The 18486-nt window shown below is 64.4% G+C and overlaps 1 protein-coding gene across 7 annotated transcripts in view; it reads right to left on the bottom strand.

Annotated features, from left to right (window-relative positions):
* PRDM16 (PR/SET domain 16) overlaps window positions 1–18486 on the bottom strand; it is a 346584-nt gene that overhangs the window by 21293 nt on the left and 306805 nt on the right. For 6 of the 7 annotated variants that reach the window (XM_037828713.1, XM_037828715.1, XM_037828711.1 and 3 more), the window contains 5 exons: window positions 16460–16673; window positions 14324–14471; window positions 13927–14080; window positions 7325–8738; window positions 1577–1664 (listed from right to left, as the gene is read on the bottom strand). In XM_037828713.1, the coding sequence (XP_037684641.1) occupies window positions 1577–1664; window positions 7325–8738; window positions 13927–14080; window positions 14324–14471; window positions 16460–16673 (2018 nt within the window). The remainder of the gene's footprint in view (window positions 1–1576; window positions 1665–7324; window positions 8739–13926; window positions 14081–14323; window positions 14472–16459; window positions 16674–18486) is intronic. The other variant, XM_037828712.1, reaches the window with a different exon arrangement.

The raw sequence follows: 18486 nt of genomic DNA on the forward strand, positions 1-18486 counted from the left end.
CTAACAATGGGGCACTAAGTTTGGCTGTGTGGACAGGCAGGGGTAGGTTCACAGGCCATCCTGTTTGTCCAAGGCGGTGGCAGCCCCTGGGTGAGCCCCCTGCCACAGCCAGCACCCCAAGCCCCCCACAGTCAGCCTCCACCCCTCCCCCCACAGCCAGCACCCCTCCCCTCCCCCCACAGTCAGCCCCCTTGAGACCCCCAGTCGGCATCTTGAGTCCCCCTACAGTCAGCACTGTGAGGCCCCCAACCACTCAGTACCCCAAGTCTCCCTCCCCACAGCACAGCACCCCAAGCCCCACACGATCAGCACCTCGAGTCCCCACTCCCCCAGTGAGCACCCCAAAGCCCTCATCCACAGTCAGCACCCCAAAACCCCAGCTGCGGGTACAGATGGGGTGTGGGGGGAGGGGAGACTCTGCTCCCGACCCCCCAGACCCCCTCTCTGCACCTCCGCTTTGGGAGCCCCCCGTGGCTCATCAGGACAGAACCCACCCACAGCCCGAGCAGGCTCTTGGGGTCACCACCACATTTGGGGGCTCTCTGGGCCGTTGTCCACCCCAGGCCCGCTCTCAGGCTGCGGGGACATCCTGGCTGAGCTGACAGCCTGCCGGGGCCCTCTGTCCATGGTGGCTGGACCCCCGGCCTTCCTGTCCGCTCCGCAGCCTGCCCGGGACGCTGCACCCTCCTCTCTGCGCCTTCTCGTCCAGCGCCCTCGGGGCTCGCTTGGCCAGCAAAGGCTATTGGCTCTGGGTCCTCTCGGCTCTGCCTCAGGCCCCTCACCCTCAAAATGGTCCCGTCAGGACACCCATCCTCCGCCCAGTGAACATCCCCTACCTCTTCCTCCCGTTTGCCTCTGTGTGTGCACACCTCCCCCCTGCCCTGGGGGAGCCCCCATCCTTCTCCCCGGCTGCCTGGTGCTCAGGGGTCCCCAGGGCCTGTCCCGCCCCCTCGTCCGGCATCACACCAGCCCTTGGGTGGGACCCAGAGGGTGACCCCACATGGACACTGAGGACCCGGCCCGTTTCTCTTGGTCACCGGCCCCACGAGCCCACCCACCCCGCCTCTGTCCTGCTGTAGCCCCCCTGCGGCCTAGAACCAACCCCCTTCACCTAGTTGTGGCCCCTGGAATGCACGGAGGGCGGCAGGCTGGCTCGCCGGGGGCTCAGGGCCGAGAGCGCGGCTGGATGGCTGCCTCAGGGGCTTTCAGAAGGCCGCCCCTGGCCACCCGCCGTGTTCACGTTTAAAAAAAAGACAATCAACGAAATAGGAAAACGCGGCTCCTCAGTTGCCCGGTTGCGTTTTGGGGCCCAAGAGGCCCCACGTGGCCGCCTGCTGAGCAACGCAGACCAAGGCCAGCCCCGGACAGCGGGCCCCAGCGTGGGGGTCCTTGCGGCCTCCCGAGGCTGTCCCCAGGCCGCTCCAGCCACGGTGGCCCCCGGTGTCAGGGGAACACCCCCCTTCCCACGCAGCGATGGCTGCAGGCCGAGGCTGTGCCGCCCGGGGCCCCTGGGCAAGGCCCTCCTCCCTGGCCCGGCGGCTCGGCCCCCACCCACCCGGGACGCCCCGGGGCCTACCTGCGGGTGGAAGAGCAGCGGGGACGGCCGCAGGTACTTCTCCTTGAGGACTCCCACGGGGTCCGTCACCTTCCGCTTCTCTACCCTGCTGGACGGCAACACAGGGGTTACGTACCCCCCCGGCTGCCTGGGCCCTGCCCCTCCACCCTGCACCCCGCATCCTCCACGGACCAGCGAGGGGCTCCTGCGGCCCCCTGTCCCCCGTGCCCTCCACAGGATGACGTGAGTGGCTCCTGCAGCCCCCACCCTCTGGGGCTTGGCGTTTCGCTGACTCTCCCCGACCTCCATGGCTTGGCCCGTGACCTGGCCCCACCTGCTCACCTACGGTGCCCCCCTGGCTGCCCTGACACCCCACCTTGGTGTTTTCAGTCACCACCTGCCACGTCCCCCTAAACCTCCAGGGTTTGGTGCCGGGGCCATGTTATAACACCTAATGTAAGCAGGCCCAGAACCTTCTTTGAAGGCCCCTACGGGTCAGCCTAGACCAATGAGCTGGTCAGCCCCATGGAGGTGGGGATCCGTGGGGGTCCATGGGGGTGGGGCTGCGGCAGCGGCGGCTGTGGGGCTGGCCTCATCTCTGCCCTTCGGGGTCCCCTGGGATCAACTGGCAGCAGGATGGAGTCAGGGGGCTCCCATCAACCCCCGCCCAGGCCCCCTCCGGGTCCTTGGCCTGGACACGTGTCCTGCCCACTCGTGCCACGGTGTGGGAGGCACCCACGGGCTCCTGGCCTGGGGGGGCCACTCAGTTCTCCCCACGGCTGGCTGCAGGGCCCTACCTAAAACTTCGCGACAGTGCCTGCAGATTGCCTTCTAGAATCTTCCCCAATGCACGATGTGTCTGTTAATCGCAAGTAGAACTCTGGTGGCAGGTGGAGCCGGGTGGGAGTGTCTGTGTCCTGCACTAACCTGACAACTGCCAACGGTGGCCACTTATCCTGGCCACCCAGCCCCGTGCCGACTCTCCCCCGGCCCCTGCCCGGGGCACGTGCATCAGGCACAGCGTGTCAGCCTCTTCCCGGCCCCCTCAGACTCTGGCCGGGACCGGCCATTCCTGCTGGGTTTGCTTGAGGTCCTCGCCCCGTGCCGTCCTCCCCGGGCCCTGTGGCCCCTCCAGGCTCTGTTCCGGCATCTCTGGCCTCCAGCAGAGCAGGACGTCAGCTGGCAGGTGGCAGGGGGAGGTGGGGGGCCCTCGGAGAGCACCTGGTGCACATGGGGGACCACCTTGAGGGAGGCCCAGGAGGCGGAGGACGCGGGGAGAAGGCCAGGTGTGTGGCTTCTGGAGGTTTCCTCTCCACAGGAGCACACTGAACTGCCCACACTCAGCTTTTGGACAGTGGGGAACAGTTGGTGGGAAATCCACTGGCGGGGGCACCCTGCTTTGCAGCGCTTAAGTGGGGCCGGGTAGAAGTTGGGCTGCATCAAGTCCAGGCCTCAAAAGCAGTGCTTGGGGCTGGTGGCAGCTGAACGTGACGCTGGTCTGAGAGCCGTGGGCGGCGTGGAAGGAGGGGGCTGGGGGCTACATGGTCCCGTCCCCAGGAGCCTTGAGGGCATCAAGGAGGCATGAGGGGGACATGGTGTCTCTCAGCAGGTGGTGAAGGCCGCTGTGGGCCTCCCTCCCTCACCTTCCTGCTTGTCCCTGACTTTGGCGTCCGCATGGCGTCCCCCTGGCCTGGCTCCCTGGCCCCACTAACCGCTGGGATGCTGGGTTTTGTCACTGCAGTGTAACCTGGCCATCCCGGTGGACGTGGCAGCCCGCATGGTAGGGGATGGCCCCAGGTGGCCTTTAGTCTGGGGGATGGACGGTCATTTCACCTGCCTGGGCTCACCTGGGGATGGGGGGCCGAGAGGCTGAGGGGACCCTGTCCCACCCGGGCATCTCTCCTGCTTGCTGTCACCCAGAGAGCCACAGGCTCACTGGTCTTGGCTGGTGTGCTGGTTTGAATGTATTATGTCCTCCAGAAAAAGCCATATTCTTTGATGCAATCTTTTGTGGGGCAGACATATTAGTGGGGATTAAGTTGGAACATTTGGATTAGGTTGTTTCCATGGAGATGCGCCCCACCCAGCTGTAGGTGATGACTCTAATTAGATTATTTCCATGGAGGTGTTGCCCCACCCATTCAGTGTGGGCCTTGATTAGTTTACTGGAGCACTATATAAGCTCAGACAGAAGGAGCAAGCTTGCTGCAGCCAAGAGGGACACTTTGAAGAATGCTCAGGAGCTGAGAGAGGAGCTGCAGATGAGAGACAGTTTGAAGACGGCCATTGAAAGCAGACTCTTGCTCCGGAGAAGCTGAGAGGACAAACACCCCAAGAGCAACTGAGAGTGACATTTTTGAGGAGCTGCAGCCTAGAGAGGAACGTCCTGGGAGAAAGCCATTTTGAAACCAGAACTTTGGAGCAGACACCAGCCACGTGCCTTCCCAGCTAACAGAGGTTTTCCGGACACCATTGGCCATCCTCCAGTGAAGGTACCCGATTGCTGATGTGTTACCTTGGACACTTTATGGCCTTAAGACTGTAACTGTGTAACCAAATAACCCTCCTTTTATAAAAGGCAGTCCATCGCCGGTGTTTTGCATCCTGGCAGCATTAGCAAACCAGAACAGCTGGTAATGACCCATGCTCGGGCGTTTTGCTGCTGCTCCCGAGGAGGGTGGGCTTCCTTCGAGCCAGCCTGCGGGTGAGGGCAGAGCCGGAGAGCCCCTCTGGTAGCTGCTGGGCCCTAACTGCCAATAAGAACCAGGGAAACGGCCCCCATCTCAGCTAGGGCAGGCCCAGGCCAATTCCCACCTCCCAGCCTGACTCTGCAGCTTTCAGGAGTCGGCCCAGGGCTCCAAACCAAGCCAGGAGGCCAGGGGAGGGATGGCTCGAGGGACGAGGCAGAGAAGGAGGGGCCGGGGCTGGAGGCAGCAGTGGCAGCGCTGGGAGAAGGTCAACGGAAGATCCTGCCCACTTGCTGGCTCCCACGTTGGGACTTGACTGGAAGATTCCGTCCTTTTGGCCTCTGATGGACCCTCGGGGCCTCCATCCTTGGGCTGCACACGGGGGTGTGGCTGGGTGCCTCGTCCCTCAGGTCACAGGTGGCCCTGGCTCTGCCGGGTCTCACAGGCTCCTGCCCAGTTGGGGGGTCGTCCTCGGCCTTTAGCCGGCCATTGTGCCCGAGAACACCGGTGAGCCCCAGGCCTCCTCGCCTTTTGCGTGCTCAAACACTAGGCAGATGGCGTGTTTGTAAAGAAACACCCAAAGGGGGCCTTTTTCGAGTTTCCCTGGATGACGATGCCAGGACATGAGCTGAAGGCTGGAGGGTGAGGGGTCAGTGAGGTGGGAGCCGGGGGGCCGAGCGGGGCATCTTTGCGGCAGAGAACCGGAGGCCTCTCCTCTTGGCCTCGGCCGAGGGCGCTCCGGCATGCTCAGCTCTGCCCACAGCAGGCGGGACCTTCCTGGCCCCTTTCGGGCTGACCCCTCCTGGGCAGCCACTTGCTCACATGCCCCCCGCACCCCAGTGGGAGCAAGCACACCTGTCCACGCTCACCGGCCTCCTGCGCACCGTGTGCACACCCTCTCCCCAGGGCTCCCTGACATGGAGGAGCAGGCATGGGGACTCGTGCCGGCCGGGGGCGGGGCCCCAGGGGTAGGGCCCTTCTGTCCCATCCCAGCCTGCTCTCCCAACCCATCTGGGTTTTAGGGAGACCCCAAGCCTACCGGAAATTGGGGAGTGGGGTTAAATTAGCCCCTCACAAGGAGGGATGGGATAGCACATTTCACCAACCCTCTATGCTCCCCCTTCCTTCCACCAGTGGCTCCTGAGCTGGCTTCCCCTGGGCTGCCAGGAAGCCCCCACTGTTGTTCCGGAAGCCGAGAAGGTCTCCACGGAAAGTGCTGGACGAGCCTGAGTTTTGCAGGAGGCAGTAGAGAGTTGGTACAGGAAAGGCTGGAGGCCGTGGAGACCTCAGGGCTGGGTCCGAGGGTGAAGTGCAGCGGGGCTCAAGGCAGAACGGCCAGGTGGCCATGTTGCCAGGGCAAAGGAACCTCAGGGATCTGCAGACAGCCCCCAGCCTCCCAAACGTGGCCTCAGGTGGCTGCCAGCCAAGCCCGGCCCGAGGAGGGGAGTCCGTGGGAGCCCCGGTGCTGCCTGAGGCTGATGGCCAAGGCAGGGCCCCGAGGGCAGGGAGAGCAACTGCACCTGCTCACGAGCGTGACCAAAGACCTTTGTGGCTGCCAAGCCCTCACCCTCGGGGTCACCAGGCCCTCGCCCTCAGGGTCACCAGGCCCTTAGGGATCCCAGGCCCATGGGTCACCAGGCCTGTCAGGGTCACCAGGCCCTCAGGATCACCAGAACCTTAGGGACACCAGGACCTCGGGGTCACCAGGCACTTAGGGACACCAGGCCCGTAGGGTCACCAGGCCTGTCAGGGTCACCAGGCCCTCGGGGTCACCAGGCCCTTAGGGACACCAGGACCTCAGGGTCACCAGGCCCTTGGGGACACCAGGACCTCGGGGTCACTAGGCCTGTCAGGGTCACCAGGCTCTCGGGGTCATCAGGCCTGTCAGGGTCACCAGGCCCTCAGGGTTACCAGGCCCTTGGGGTCACCAGGTCCTCGGGGTCACCAGGCCTGTCAGGGTCACTAGGCCCTTGGAGTCACAAGGCCCTTGGGGTCACCAGGCCCTTAGGGACACCAGGACCTCGGGGTCAGTAGGCCTGTCAGGGTCACCAGGCCCTTGGGGTCACCAGGCCCTCGGGGTCACCAGGCCTGTCAGGGTCACCAGGCCCTCGGGGTCACCAGGCCCTTAGGGACACCAGGACCTCAGGGTCACCAGGCCCTTGGGGACACCAGGCCTGTCAGGGTCACTAGGCCCTCGGGGTCACCAGGCCCTCGGGGTCACCAGGCCTGTCAGGGTCACTAGGCCCTCGGGGTCACCAGGCCCTCGGGGTCACCAGGCCTGTCAGGGTCACCAGGCCTGTCAGGGTCACTAGGCCCTCGGGGTCACCAGGCCCTCGGGGTCACCAGGCCTGTCAGGGTCACTAGGCCCTCGGGGTCACCAGGCCCTCGGGGTCACCAGGCCTGTCAGGGTCACCAGGCCTGTCAGGGTCACTAGGCCCTCGGGGTCACCAGGCCCTCAGGGTCACCAGGCCCTCGGGGTCACCAGGCCTGTCAGGGTCACTAGGCCCTCGGGGTCACCAGGCCCTCGGGGTCACCAGGCCTGTCAGGGTCACTAGGCCCTCGGGGTCACCAGGCCCTCAGGGTCACCAGGCCTGTCAGGGTCACCAGGCCCTTGGGGTCACCAGGCCCTCGGGGTCACCAGGCCTGTCAGGGTCACCAGGCCCTCGGGGTCACCAGGACTTTGGGGTCACCAGGCCTGTCAGGGTCACCAGGTCCTCGGGGTCACCAGGCCCTCGGGGTCACCAGGCCTGTCAGGGTCACCAGGCCCTCGGGGTCACCAGGACTTTGGGGTCACCAGGCCTGTCAGGGTCACCAGGTCCTTGGGGTCACCAGGCCCTCGGGGTCACCAGGCCCTCGGGGTCACCAGGCCCTCGGGGTCACCAGGACTTTGGGGTCACCAGGCCTGTCGGGGTCACCAGGCCCTCGGGGTCACCAGGCCTGTCAGGGTCACCAGGCCCTCGGGGTCACCAGGCCCTTGGGGTCACCAGGCCCTCGGGGTCACCAGGCCCGCGGGGTCACCAGGCCCTCGGGGTCACCAGGCCCTCGCCCTGGGGGCAGCAGCGAGGACAGGGTGTGTTGGTACCTGTAGATGGGATCCATGAAAAAGGGCGAGGGCTTGGCGTAGTGCAGGGGCGGCTGCTGGGGCAGGTGCGCTGGGGACATCCGGGGCAGCCCCTGGCCGGCCCCCGGCTTCCGCTCGCCGTAGACGTGGTTCTTCCGGGGCTCCCGGCCCCCGCCGTTCTGGCTGGCTCGTGCCCGGCTGCCGATGCTGAGGTCCAGGGGCTCCTCGCCGGGCGCCGGGGCCGGGGGCAGCTTGGGGCCGGGTGGGGCGGGCCCGGCCTCCTTTGGTCTGGTGGTGAGGTCGAACGGGGACTCGGCGCTGGGGCCGCCCGCCTTGAGGGCGTCCCGGGGCGACTTTGGCTCGGCTTTGACCAGCAGGCTGTGGGACAGGGTCCGGTCCGTGAAGGGGTACAGGGAGTGGGGGAAGTTGGGCAGGAACTGGAAGGGGAGCACGGAGTGGTAGGGCAGCGCCCCCAGCTTCTTCTCCTGCAGCCCCACGAAGCCAGGCCCGAAGTACTTCTCGGCGATGGAGGCGATGGCTTTGATGGAGTCGCCTGCGGCGCCCGACGCGCTCAGCAGCTGCTCCTCAGGTGGCGGGAAGAAGGCGTGCTGGGGGTAGAAGATGGGCACCTCGCCGACGCCATGGGGCGTCCCCGGCGGCCCCGAGCCCCCCGCTGCTGACGCAGGCTTGCCGTCGGCCGCCGGGCCCCGCTCCCGGGCCTTGTCACTGTCCGCGTCGCTGTCCAGGTCTGAGCCGCTGCCTGTCGTGCTGTCCAGGTCGGTGCCCGTGGTGGTGTTAATGTCCTCGAAGTCGCTGCCATCCGACAGGTCGCTGTGCCTGGCCTTGAGCTGCTCCGTGTAGACGTCCTCCAGGCCACCACCCTCCAGCTTCTCCTCGGCGCCCACGGCGGCCGCGGCGGCCTGGCCGCTGTTGCTGACCGCGGAGACCAGGGGCAGCGCGGGGTGGCCCAGGGGGCTGGGGAGCTTGGCGTCCTGGGTGTGGCCGAGCGGGCTCTTCAGCAGTGGCGTGGGGGGCAGCAGGGGCGGCCGGGGGTACAGGGACGGCGGGAAGATGCCCGGGAAGCCGGGGGTGAGGCCCGGGAAGGCGGGGGGTGCGGCGGAGAAGGGCAGGCCCCCGGGGTGCGGCCTGGAGGGGAAGTAGTCACCGAAGCCCAGGCTGGCGTGGTTGAGGCCGGCGGGGGGCTTCGCCTTGTCCGCCGCAGGGCTGGGGGCCAGGGGCAGGCCCGGGGCGAAGAGGCTGCCCGGCGAGTAATGGTTCTTGCCCTCGCAGAAGCGCCGGTGCTTGTTGAGGGAGGAGGTGGTGCTGAACATCTGCCCACAGTCCTTGCACTTGATCTGCGTGCGGCAGTCGGCGTGCATCCGCTTGTGCCGGCACAGGTTGGAGAACTGCGTGTAGGATTTGTGGCAGACCTCACCTAAAACATCCGCAGGAAGCAAAAACAAACGTGGTATGAAATTACCGGGAAATGCGGCAGGGCTGCGGGGTGCCCGGGCGCCAGGGATTTGGAGGCTGCAAGTGTGTGCCTGTGCGTGTGCACGACCCTGGGGCTGGCCACGGGGATTGGTGCGTACATGTGTGTGTGCATGGATGTGCATGGATGCATGCACCTGTGTGCATGTGTGTGCACAGGGTGTGCTCTTGCCTGTGTGTGCCCATGTGCACATGAGTGTGCATGTGTGTGTGTGTGCTTGACTCTGGAGCTGGCCTCAGGGACCAGTGTGTGCACATGTATGTGTGCTAGTGCATTGTGTCTGACCCTGGAGCTGGCCTTGGTGCCCAATGGGTGTGAGTGTGTGTGCAAATGAGTGTGCATCTACATGTGGGTGCATTTACGCATACGCCTGACCCTGGGGCTGGCTCTGGTGACCAGTGTGTGAGTGTGTACATGTGAGAGCCTGGCCCTGGGGCTGGCCTCGGGTGACTGGCATGCAGCAGCCTGGGGAGCTGACATTGTTCCCACGGGTGGGCGGGAAGACAGGGTCCCAGGGTCCCAGGGTCCCGGCACAGATTGGCCAGGCCACCTTGACTGTCCCCGAGGACACAGGGACGACAATCCTGCGTGTGCCCTGCTCCCCAGGGGCGTCTCTGGAAAGCCCTTGGGGTGGGGGGCAAGGACCCATGCCTTGAGAGCTGGGAAAAAGGGCTGCCCACCCGGTACCCCCGCCCGCCACCTCTGCAGCTTGGTCCCCCCGTCCCAACAGGGCGAGAAGAACCTCCACCCTCAGACCGGTCTGCAGCTTCCCAGAAGCGGAACGTGCTCCCCACGTCCCCACTCCTCGTTCGTCCCAGGCACTGGGACCCGTAACCCAGAAGGAGGCTGCAGGGGCGGCACGAGCCCTCCCTGGGGGTCCTCTGCAGGCCCCGGGTCGGGGGCCGAGCAGGGCTCCTGAGGGTCCTGGGGAGCCGTTGGCTGTGGCAGGAGGCGAGGGGGTGAGGTCAGCCTGGGGCCTGGGAGGGGACAGTGTCTGTGTTCGAACGACAGTCCTGCCCCAGGGAGCGGGCACGGTGGCCAGGGCCAGACCCCCACACCGGGGCTCAGGGGCCTTTCCCCCAGCCTGCAAACCGCTGGGCACCGGCGCCTTCTCCTCGCTTTCCTAACAAGAGAGGGAGGGACACACACACACACAGACCAACATGCATTCTTGCACACGTGCACACACGCACACGCACATGTCGTGTGCCTCTCTCGGCAGGACGATTTGCTTCCCAAATGCAGCCCCCGTGGAAATGATGATTTCAGTCTGTTTCTCGCTCGCCGTGAACCCTGAGCGCCTGATGCCGTGCTCAGCCGGCAGGGAGCTTTGCTCTGAGATTATCGTGTTCTTTAATCACAGTATCTATTTATACTAACCGCCCTGCTTTCCTGGCTGTCTGACATGGCAGGAAGTTTTCAAGGCTGACGGGAGAAGAACTTTGCCTCATTTAATCACGTCTGCCTTTTGGGGAGTCCGCTGATGGAGAGGCTGCGCCCGGCAGGGGCGGGCTATAAATACTCAGGCCCCGGGTTTCGGGGGCGCAGGGCAAGTGTGCGGCTCGGGCAGCGCAGGCCACGTGGCAACAGCATTGCAGCTCCGGCCTTACAGGGCTCTGTCTGCCCCCTGCCCCCCCACGGGGACCCCCACAAGGGGTCCTGAGTGGAGGGGCCTGCAGGTGCCAGGATGCAGACAGGCTGGGACCCGGGGGTGGCAGGTAGTCGGCTCAGAGCCCTGAAAGGGACGAGGCCACCCAGAGGGGCCCAGAAAGACCTGGACGGTGGTGGCAGCCATCATACCTGGGGCCCGATGGAGCACAGCCCGGCCCTGCCAGTGCCCGGGCAAACCCGTGGGCACTCATCCCCAGCAGCAGTTTCTCTTCCTTGTAGTGTGTGCTCACGGACATGCACACTCACACAAATACACACCCACTCACACACACTCTCACACACCCGCTAACTCAAATACACACCCGCTCCTAGACCCTAAATACCCACTCACAATTACGCACTCATGCAAACTCTCACACCCAGGCACGCTTACCACCAAACTCACAAATACTAAGATGCACACACACACACAAATATACATGCTCACACACTCACACATTTCCATGCTGACACACACACACTCACGTACACAGGCATTCATGCACATGTATACACGTTCACACACACACATAAACCCACACGCACAAGCAGCACTTACCCACTAACACACCCTAACACACACACTGAAATACACACCCAGGCACACTTACTCTCACACACTCACACAAACACTGCCCAGTGGGACAGACGCCACCAGAGGGAACGGTGTGTCACGTGCGGTCAGTGCGGAGACTCGGGCTTTCCGGGCGCTGCCAAGCTGGTTTGCGTGTGTGTGGGTGAGCCTGAGGGCCCCTCGAGGGTGGACACAGGAGTCTGAGCACGTGGGTGTGCCACCCCCTGCACCTGCGTCTGGCCTGCCCGCCCTCTTCCGGTGACTTCTTGGGAAGGTCCGCGTGGCATGGGTTCTCTCCATTATTTGTGTCTTTTCCTTTCGAAGCCCACTACAGCCCCTTTTGTGTGCACCCAGGGGTGCTCTACATGGTTTAGGGGCGCTCATAGACTTAATCTAGTTATTGAGCTCAGTGTTCAAACATGCATCACTTAAACCACAGGAAATGCCCCTAAACACACCTGGCCAGGTGAGGCCCCTTAGCAGAGAGCCAGGCACACAAGGGGGCTGAGTGCAGACGAGGGGCAGGGGAGTGGCCGGCAGCCAGGCCCCCGTTCTCCTCTGGCCGCTCGGTGGGAGCTGGGCTGAGACCCTCCCCTGGAGCTGCGGATCCTGGAACCTGTGTTACTAACATGCTCTGACAAGACTTGAGAAAGCTGTTTGCCTGCCCAGGAAAGCAGTAAGCTCTGAGCTTCTCACCCTTTACTGCTCCTAAGCCCCAGAGACCCTCGCTGTGGTTTACGCCGACACTCAGCCCTGCCCGCAGTGGAGGCCACCAGGCTGTCCACCATGCCAAGTTGGACACTCAGCATCAAGTGCAAATTCACGGCCCCCCCCGGCCCGACTCCCACCCACTCAGCCTCTTCCCGGCCGCCCCAGAGGACATGGATCCTGTGGAGCAGGTGAGGGGCCACCAGCAGCACGGCCCACAGCTTCTCTGTCCTGGGCCTGCGGGTGGAGGAGGCGGTGGGCGCTTAGAGATAACACGTGGGGCGGCCAGTGGGCCGAGCTCTCTCTCCGTCGGGTTCCTGAGCTGGGAGGGGAGGCAGTGGCCCAGGCGGGTGGGGTCCATGTCATCTCTAGCAAGACAGCCTAAACCTGGGGCTGGGGGACACAGGGCGGGAGGGCATCCAGCCCTGCTCGCCGCCCTGTGGCCGAGGGGCCGACCGTAGGGTGCACGCGCAGGTGGGGGGTCCAGAGTTGGATGAAGGCCCAGCCGGCAGACCAGCCTTGCCCCTTTGGACAGGCGCCCAGGGCCTGTGAGGTGCCCTGAGTCCAGGTCCCCTGGCCTCCAGGGTTGCCGCTCGCCACCAGGCTCCCCCCATCGCGTGACGGACACTGACAGCCTCGTGGTCCCCCGTGCTGGGGTCCAGGCTGTGCTGGTGGCTGAGGACCCTGCAGCCTTGGCATCCCCGTGCCTCGGTGGAGACGGAAACAGCACGTGGCCAGGACGCCGGGTGCTGGGCTGTGGGAAGTGCTGACTCAGCACCTCTCTGGGCACGGCCCTTGGGGCTGCTCGGCCTCCAGGAGCTCCTGGGACGGAGCCCCCACGTCCTTGGAATGTTATTCCTGGGGGGCCTCCGAGCACCCCGATGGCTATGCTAACCAGCTGGTTCAGGGGTCGGCCTCACCGAGGACCCAGAGGCGTGGGGAGTGGGCGGCCGCACCAGAAACACAGACCCTGGGATTGGGGGATCGGCTTTGGGCCTCTAAGGAGGGATGGAAACCCCATCAAGCTCCCTTCTGCAACGAGACCGCAACACACTCTGACTCTGCAGCTCCCCCCCTCCACCCGCTGTGTCCTACACGTGGATGTGCCGGGAGGGGGGTGCCTTCTGGATCCACGCGGAGAGGACCCTGGGCTCCCTGTTTGGAGGCCTTCCCAGCCCTGCCCTGTGCACTTCTTCCTTGTATCCTCTTTGCTACAATAAAACTCATCAGCAGTACATTTTCCTGAGTTCTGTGAGTTGTTCTAGTGAACGATCTAATCTGAGGGGATCGGGGGATCCCTGAAATCTGTAGCCAGTTGGTGACAGTGTGGGGGACCCGGGACCCCAAGCTCATGCTGGGGTCCGAGTGAGGCCTGTGGGGTCTGGCTAGCTCTGGGCACTTGGCGTCAGGACTGTGGGGTGGGATCAGGGTCCCTGCGTTGACCCACAAGCCCCACGCCCGGGCCTCCGTGACCTCTGACCCCTCCTATCAGTCCCCCCTCACTGCACAAGTGCACCTGGCCTCGGGGCGTCTGTGCTCGCACCCCGTCTTACAGCCTGACTTGCCCCCACGATTCCCTCGGATCTCGGCTGCAATGCCCCCTCACTCCACAGGCCTCCCCGGGCCTCTTGTCCCCCATCAAGGAACAGCGACCCCCACCAGCTGACCTGGCCCTGGGGAGGCCCCCCAGCCTGCACGGCCACCTCTAGTTTGGGGTGCCGGCTGCACCCTTCATGTTTGTGCTGCTCACTGCCCGCCCCTCCTCTAAAGGTGGCTCCCTGGGGTGGGGCGTGCCAATGTGCCCCGGAAGGTGCCCGGGCCGTAGTGGGGGCCCCCGTGCCCACCCATGAAGGACTGGCCAGGGTTAGGACGCGCAGGCCTGCACGGACACCCCCGGGAGGTCAGGCCGAGTGGGTGTGAGCAAGGGGAGCAGGAGGCCTGCAGGGGTGGGAGGCTGTGGCCCCCATGGGACACTGGGCCACTAAGATGCCCTCCCTGTGCCACCAACACCCTGAGGGCACTGCAAGGGCGGGCCATGGGGAGAAGGGTACGAGGGTGGGAGGGGCGAGCGAGGGGCAGGACGAGCGCAAGGGGGATCCATGAACTCAGGCCGTCGGGAGACACAGCCCTCGCGGGAGGGAAGATGCCGGGGATGTCCCGCCGGGACACGGGGACAGGGGCCAGCAGGGGACGACTCACATATGAAAGGCTTGACCGTGCTGTGGATGTGCTTGTGCTGCTTGAGGCCCGAGGACGTGGCGAAGGTCTTGCCGCAGTCGGAGCAGGCGTGGGCCCGGGCACCCACGTGCTGGGAGCGGATGTGCCGCTGCAGGTTGCTGGGGTCCGTGAACACCTGGGGAGGCAGCGCTGTCAGGCCCGCGCCTGTGAGGACCCCTCCCCACCGAGGGACTCCAGGGCCTCGAGTCCACCCACGGCCACTTCACCTGAATTCTAAAGCAGGGACGGCCGGGGGTGGAGACGAGTGTCCCCCGAGTGCAGGAATGGCCGGAGGGGGAAATGAGTGACCCCCCAAGTGCAGGGACGGCCAGGGGCAGAAACGAGTGTCCCCCGATCCCGGCGGCCCTGCGCGCATTACCTTCACGCAGTTTTCACACTCGAAGCGCTTGCCGCTGTCGTGGGACATCTGGTGGCGGATGAGGTTGGACTTCCAGTTGAAGGCCTTGGGGCACTGGTCGCACTTGTACTCCCTCTCCTCCGTGTGCACAACCATGTGCTGCTCCAGGCTGCGGCACGGGGGGCGGGGACGGTCACTGCAGGGGCACGGCCGCTGCCCGCGCCCAGGAGGGGGTTCCAGGGGGGGCTCGAGCACATCCGTCCTTGCCCCAGCTCCTCATCTCTGGACCCTCTCCTTGGCCCACACCCCAGGCAGCCAGATGCAGGGCTGGGACCCCAGCCCACACCCCCTGGCTTTTCCCTGGGTCAATTCCTAAGCTTGGGCCTAAAGGAAAAGGAGCCCAGAAGTTTCCGCCATGTCAACCCAGGAGACGCCAGGTCACCCTTGTGCAGGCTGCTGGGGTGCTTGCCGCCCTGCACGGAGGGGTTTCCAAATGAGAGGTGCAAGGGGCGAGCAGGCTGCCCCTTGGACAGACGGGGGGCTTCTGGCCCCCTCTGGGGACACCTGCCTCTCCTGCCATCCCTGGTAGGAGTGTTAATCTTCATGAGCAGAGCAGCCGTGCATCACGGCCCGTTAATTACGGGCCCAGCCATCCGTTTAGATCAGAAACGCTCGGTTCCTCGGCCTCAGGAGCTGGGCCCTTTCCCCTGCTGTTAATTGTGATTTATGTGTTTATTTAAAGCCAACACGGACCCTCTTGAGCAGTGCCTGCCGAGGAGGGTCTCCGTCAGGAGTTGCCCAAATGCTTTTTTTCTCCGTCATCTGTTCAGGGCAGAGGCCTCCAGCCCCCGGGGGCCGCGGCGGGGTCGGCGTTACACCCTTGCAGTCGCACGGCGGCTGAGGCCTGCCTGGGGCCTGGGTCTGACTCGGCGGAGCTGCCCGGGAGGAAGGAGGAGGGACCCGAGCTGCAGACGTTTCCTTCACTCCCTGGGGCGCTGGGACTGGAGGCTCCTTCTCTAGCCCACACGGAGCCCAGGAAGCCGACCTCTCCCAGGGGGCCCCTCGCACAGCCGGCCCGGCCCTCCTGGCACAGGGGGGTGCCCCCTGGGAGAGGCAGGGGCTGGGGCCTTGGGGGCGAGGGGACCATGGCAGACCTTCCCAGCTCCTGCCCACGGTGTGTGTCCAGGGGTCAGACTGGGCAGGAGGGTGTCACCGGCCCCCGTCTTGGGCCTCCTTCTGGAATAGCCCTGGGCTTCTGTCCTGGGGACCAGGTGGGGCCCTGCGTCTCTATTTCCTGCTGATCTGTGCCCACAAGGCAGACCCTGGGTGTGCAGGACAGCGGGGCCACCTGCACTCACTGGGCTCTGGATGGTGCCAGGGGACACCTGTGGCCTCAGGCACCCAGCTTGGGGCACTGGGCTCTGCCCCCCAATTCCAACTGTGCCAGGTGAGTAGGGGGAGAAAGAAGGAAGAGGAGAGAGATGAGAAGGTGGGCAAGGGGGAGGAGCATGGGGAGGAAGGGATAGGACGAGGGGGAAGAGGAAGGGAGGAGGGGGAGGAGAGGGAAGAAAGTGAGGAGGGAGAAGAGGGAAAAGGGAGGAAGGGGAGGAGGAGTGGAGAAGGGAGAGGAGGGGAGGAGGATTGAGACAATGGGGAGGAGGGAAAGGGGAGGAGGGAGAGGAGGGAAGAAGGGAGAGGAGGGGAGGAAGGAGAGAAGGGGAGGGGGAGGGGAGGAGGGAGAGGAGGGGGAGGAGGCTGAGGGAAAAGGGGAGGAGGGAGAGGAAGGAAAAGAGAAGGAGGGAGAGGAGGGGAGGAGGGAAAAGGGGAGGAGGGGGAGGAGGGAAAAGGGGAGGAGGGGGAGGAGGGAAAAGGGGAGGAGGGAGAGGAAGGAACAGGGGAGGAGGGAGAGGAGAGGAGGAGGGAAAAGGGGAGGAGGAGGGAAAAGGGGAGAAAGGGGAGGGGAAGACGGGAAGGGGAGGACGGGGAGGAGGAAGGAGAAGAGGCAGAAGAGAGAAAAGGGGAGGAGGGGGATGGGAGGACGGGAAGGGGAGGACGAGGAGGAGGAAGGAGAGGGCGGGAAGAGAGAAAAGGGGAGGAGGGGGAGGAGGGGAGGAGGGGGAGGGAGGAGGGGAGGAGGGCCGGGGGCGTGGGGCCCACCTGTACTTGCTGGGGAACATCCGCTCGCAGTCCTTGCACTCGTGGGCCTGCCCGTCGCCACCCGTGCCGCCCAGGCCCTCGGCCTTGAGCCGGTCGCCCAGGCCCTCGTAGAGTGCGGTGCCCACCGAGCCGCACGTGTACTTCTTGTGGCGCCGCAGGTCCAGCTTGGCCGGGAAGAGCTCGTCGCACTCGTCGCAGCGGAACGTGCGCTCCTCTGGAAGGGAGACGGGGCGCGGGGGTGGGCGGTGAGCAGAGACCTGCCCGGCAGCCCCTGGCCTGGGCCCCCGGCCCCCGAGGGTCCGCCTCACGGGGGCCTGCCGCTGCCCCCGGGCCAGGGATCCCAGGAGGGCGGGGGGCCGGGGCGCGTCCGCTCGGGTGGGAACCCGGAGCCTCTGCCCGCCCGTCCCAGGCGGCCGTCGGGAGAAGGCCCGCGCGGGGCAGGAAGCCGGGCCAAGGGCTTTGTTTATGAATTAGGAGAAAAGGCAGCCGGAGAGCTAATGCATATCATAAATTATTGTCGTCAAGGTCAAACAAATTAAAAGGGGGGCAGCTACTATTAAGTTTACGAGGCCCATCCTGACCACAGTGCCAAGCCAAACAATCAGTCCAGAGCTGTAAATCTCCCAGGGCTGGGGGACTTCTGAGCTCATCCCCGGCTTCTCCCACCCGGCAGTGGCTGGAGCACGAGCTTCCCACTCAGCACCCAAGAAGGACCCATGTCCACCCGGGTGTGGGAAGAGAACACGTGCACTAAGCTCCTACACCAGTGGCTTGAAAGGCCTGCATCCGTTTGCGTGTGCACACATGTGTATGTGCCAACGTGTATGTGAGAGGTTGTATGTGAGCGCCTACATCTGTGTGCATCTTCCTCTGAATGCACATGCATGTGTGTGCATCTGCACCACATCTGTGTGGGGGTTATGTGTGCATGTGTGTTCATGTATGTGCATGTGCCAATGTGTATGTGAGAGTGTGTCTGTGAGCAGCTACATCTGTGTGCATCTTCCCATGAATGCACATGCACGTGTGTGCATTTGCACCAATCTGTGTGGGGGTTATGTGTGCATGTGTGTTCATGTACGTGCATGCACATGAATGTTTTTCATGCAGGCAAATGTGTCACACAGGCAGGTGTGTGACTGTGCACGTGTCGTGTGTGCATCTGTGTACACGTGACTGAGTATGTGTTATGTATCTGGGTAAGTGTGCACTTGTGTGCCTGTGTGAATGTGTGTGCATTTGAGTGTGGGTGTGTGCGTTTGTGTGCCTGTGTGAACATGCATGTGTGTGCAAGTGTGGGTCTGTGCGTACATGTGAATTTGTGCTTTATGTGTGTGCACATTAGTTTGCCATGTAGATATGTGTGCATGCGTGTGCCTGCGTGTGTGACTGGGCTGAACTCTGATGGCAGGGCCTTGCTCTGACAGCTGCCGACACAGCTTGGTGTCCATAGGCAGATGGGGAGACGGGGGAAGTGGGGGGCTGCCTCCACACCCCCCAGGACAAACATGGGCCCTTTCAGAGCCCCAGTGAGAGGGGGACGCAGCTCTGCAGCCTGGGCAGCGTGTGGGTTCGGGGGAGGGCTGGAGAGGAGGAGGGCCACCTCCCTGCTGACCGGAAGCTTCCCTGAGCATGAGGGCAGAGGCGCTGTCAGCTGCATCTGGGGGTGCCCAGACACCCACACCCTGAGTCACAGGCACCCAAGGTGGAGACCCTGAGAAGCCGCAGCCTGGGCCCACTGGGCACGAGTGACACCCACTCATGGACACCATGTGTCCCCCACCAGATACACAAGCATCGGCTCGCCACAGGTGGCTTCCCTCACGTCTCTGGGCAGAGGTGACTACGTGGGTGCAGTGGGAGGGGCTTCCTGCTCCCGGCAAAGGTGCCCCTGACACCTCGATTTAATTCTGCCAGAATTGGGGCTCACGTTCGCCTCCTGTCCAGAACCACTTGTTTGGGGAAAGCAAGAATCCAAAGGGAAAGAGCTGCCTGGGGACTGCTGGATCAGGTCACTGCACCCAGCC

Source organism: Choloepus didactylus, chromosome 2, assembly GCF_015220235.1.
Source record: "Choloepus didactylus isolate mChoDid1 chromosome 2, mChoDid1.pri, whole genome shotgun sequence".
Classification (NCBI taxonomy): Eukaryota; Metazoa; Chordata; class Mammalia; order Pilosa; family Megalonychidae; genus Choloepus; species Choloepus didactylus.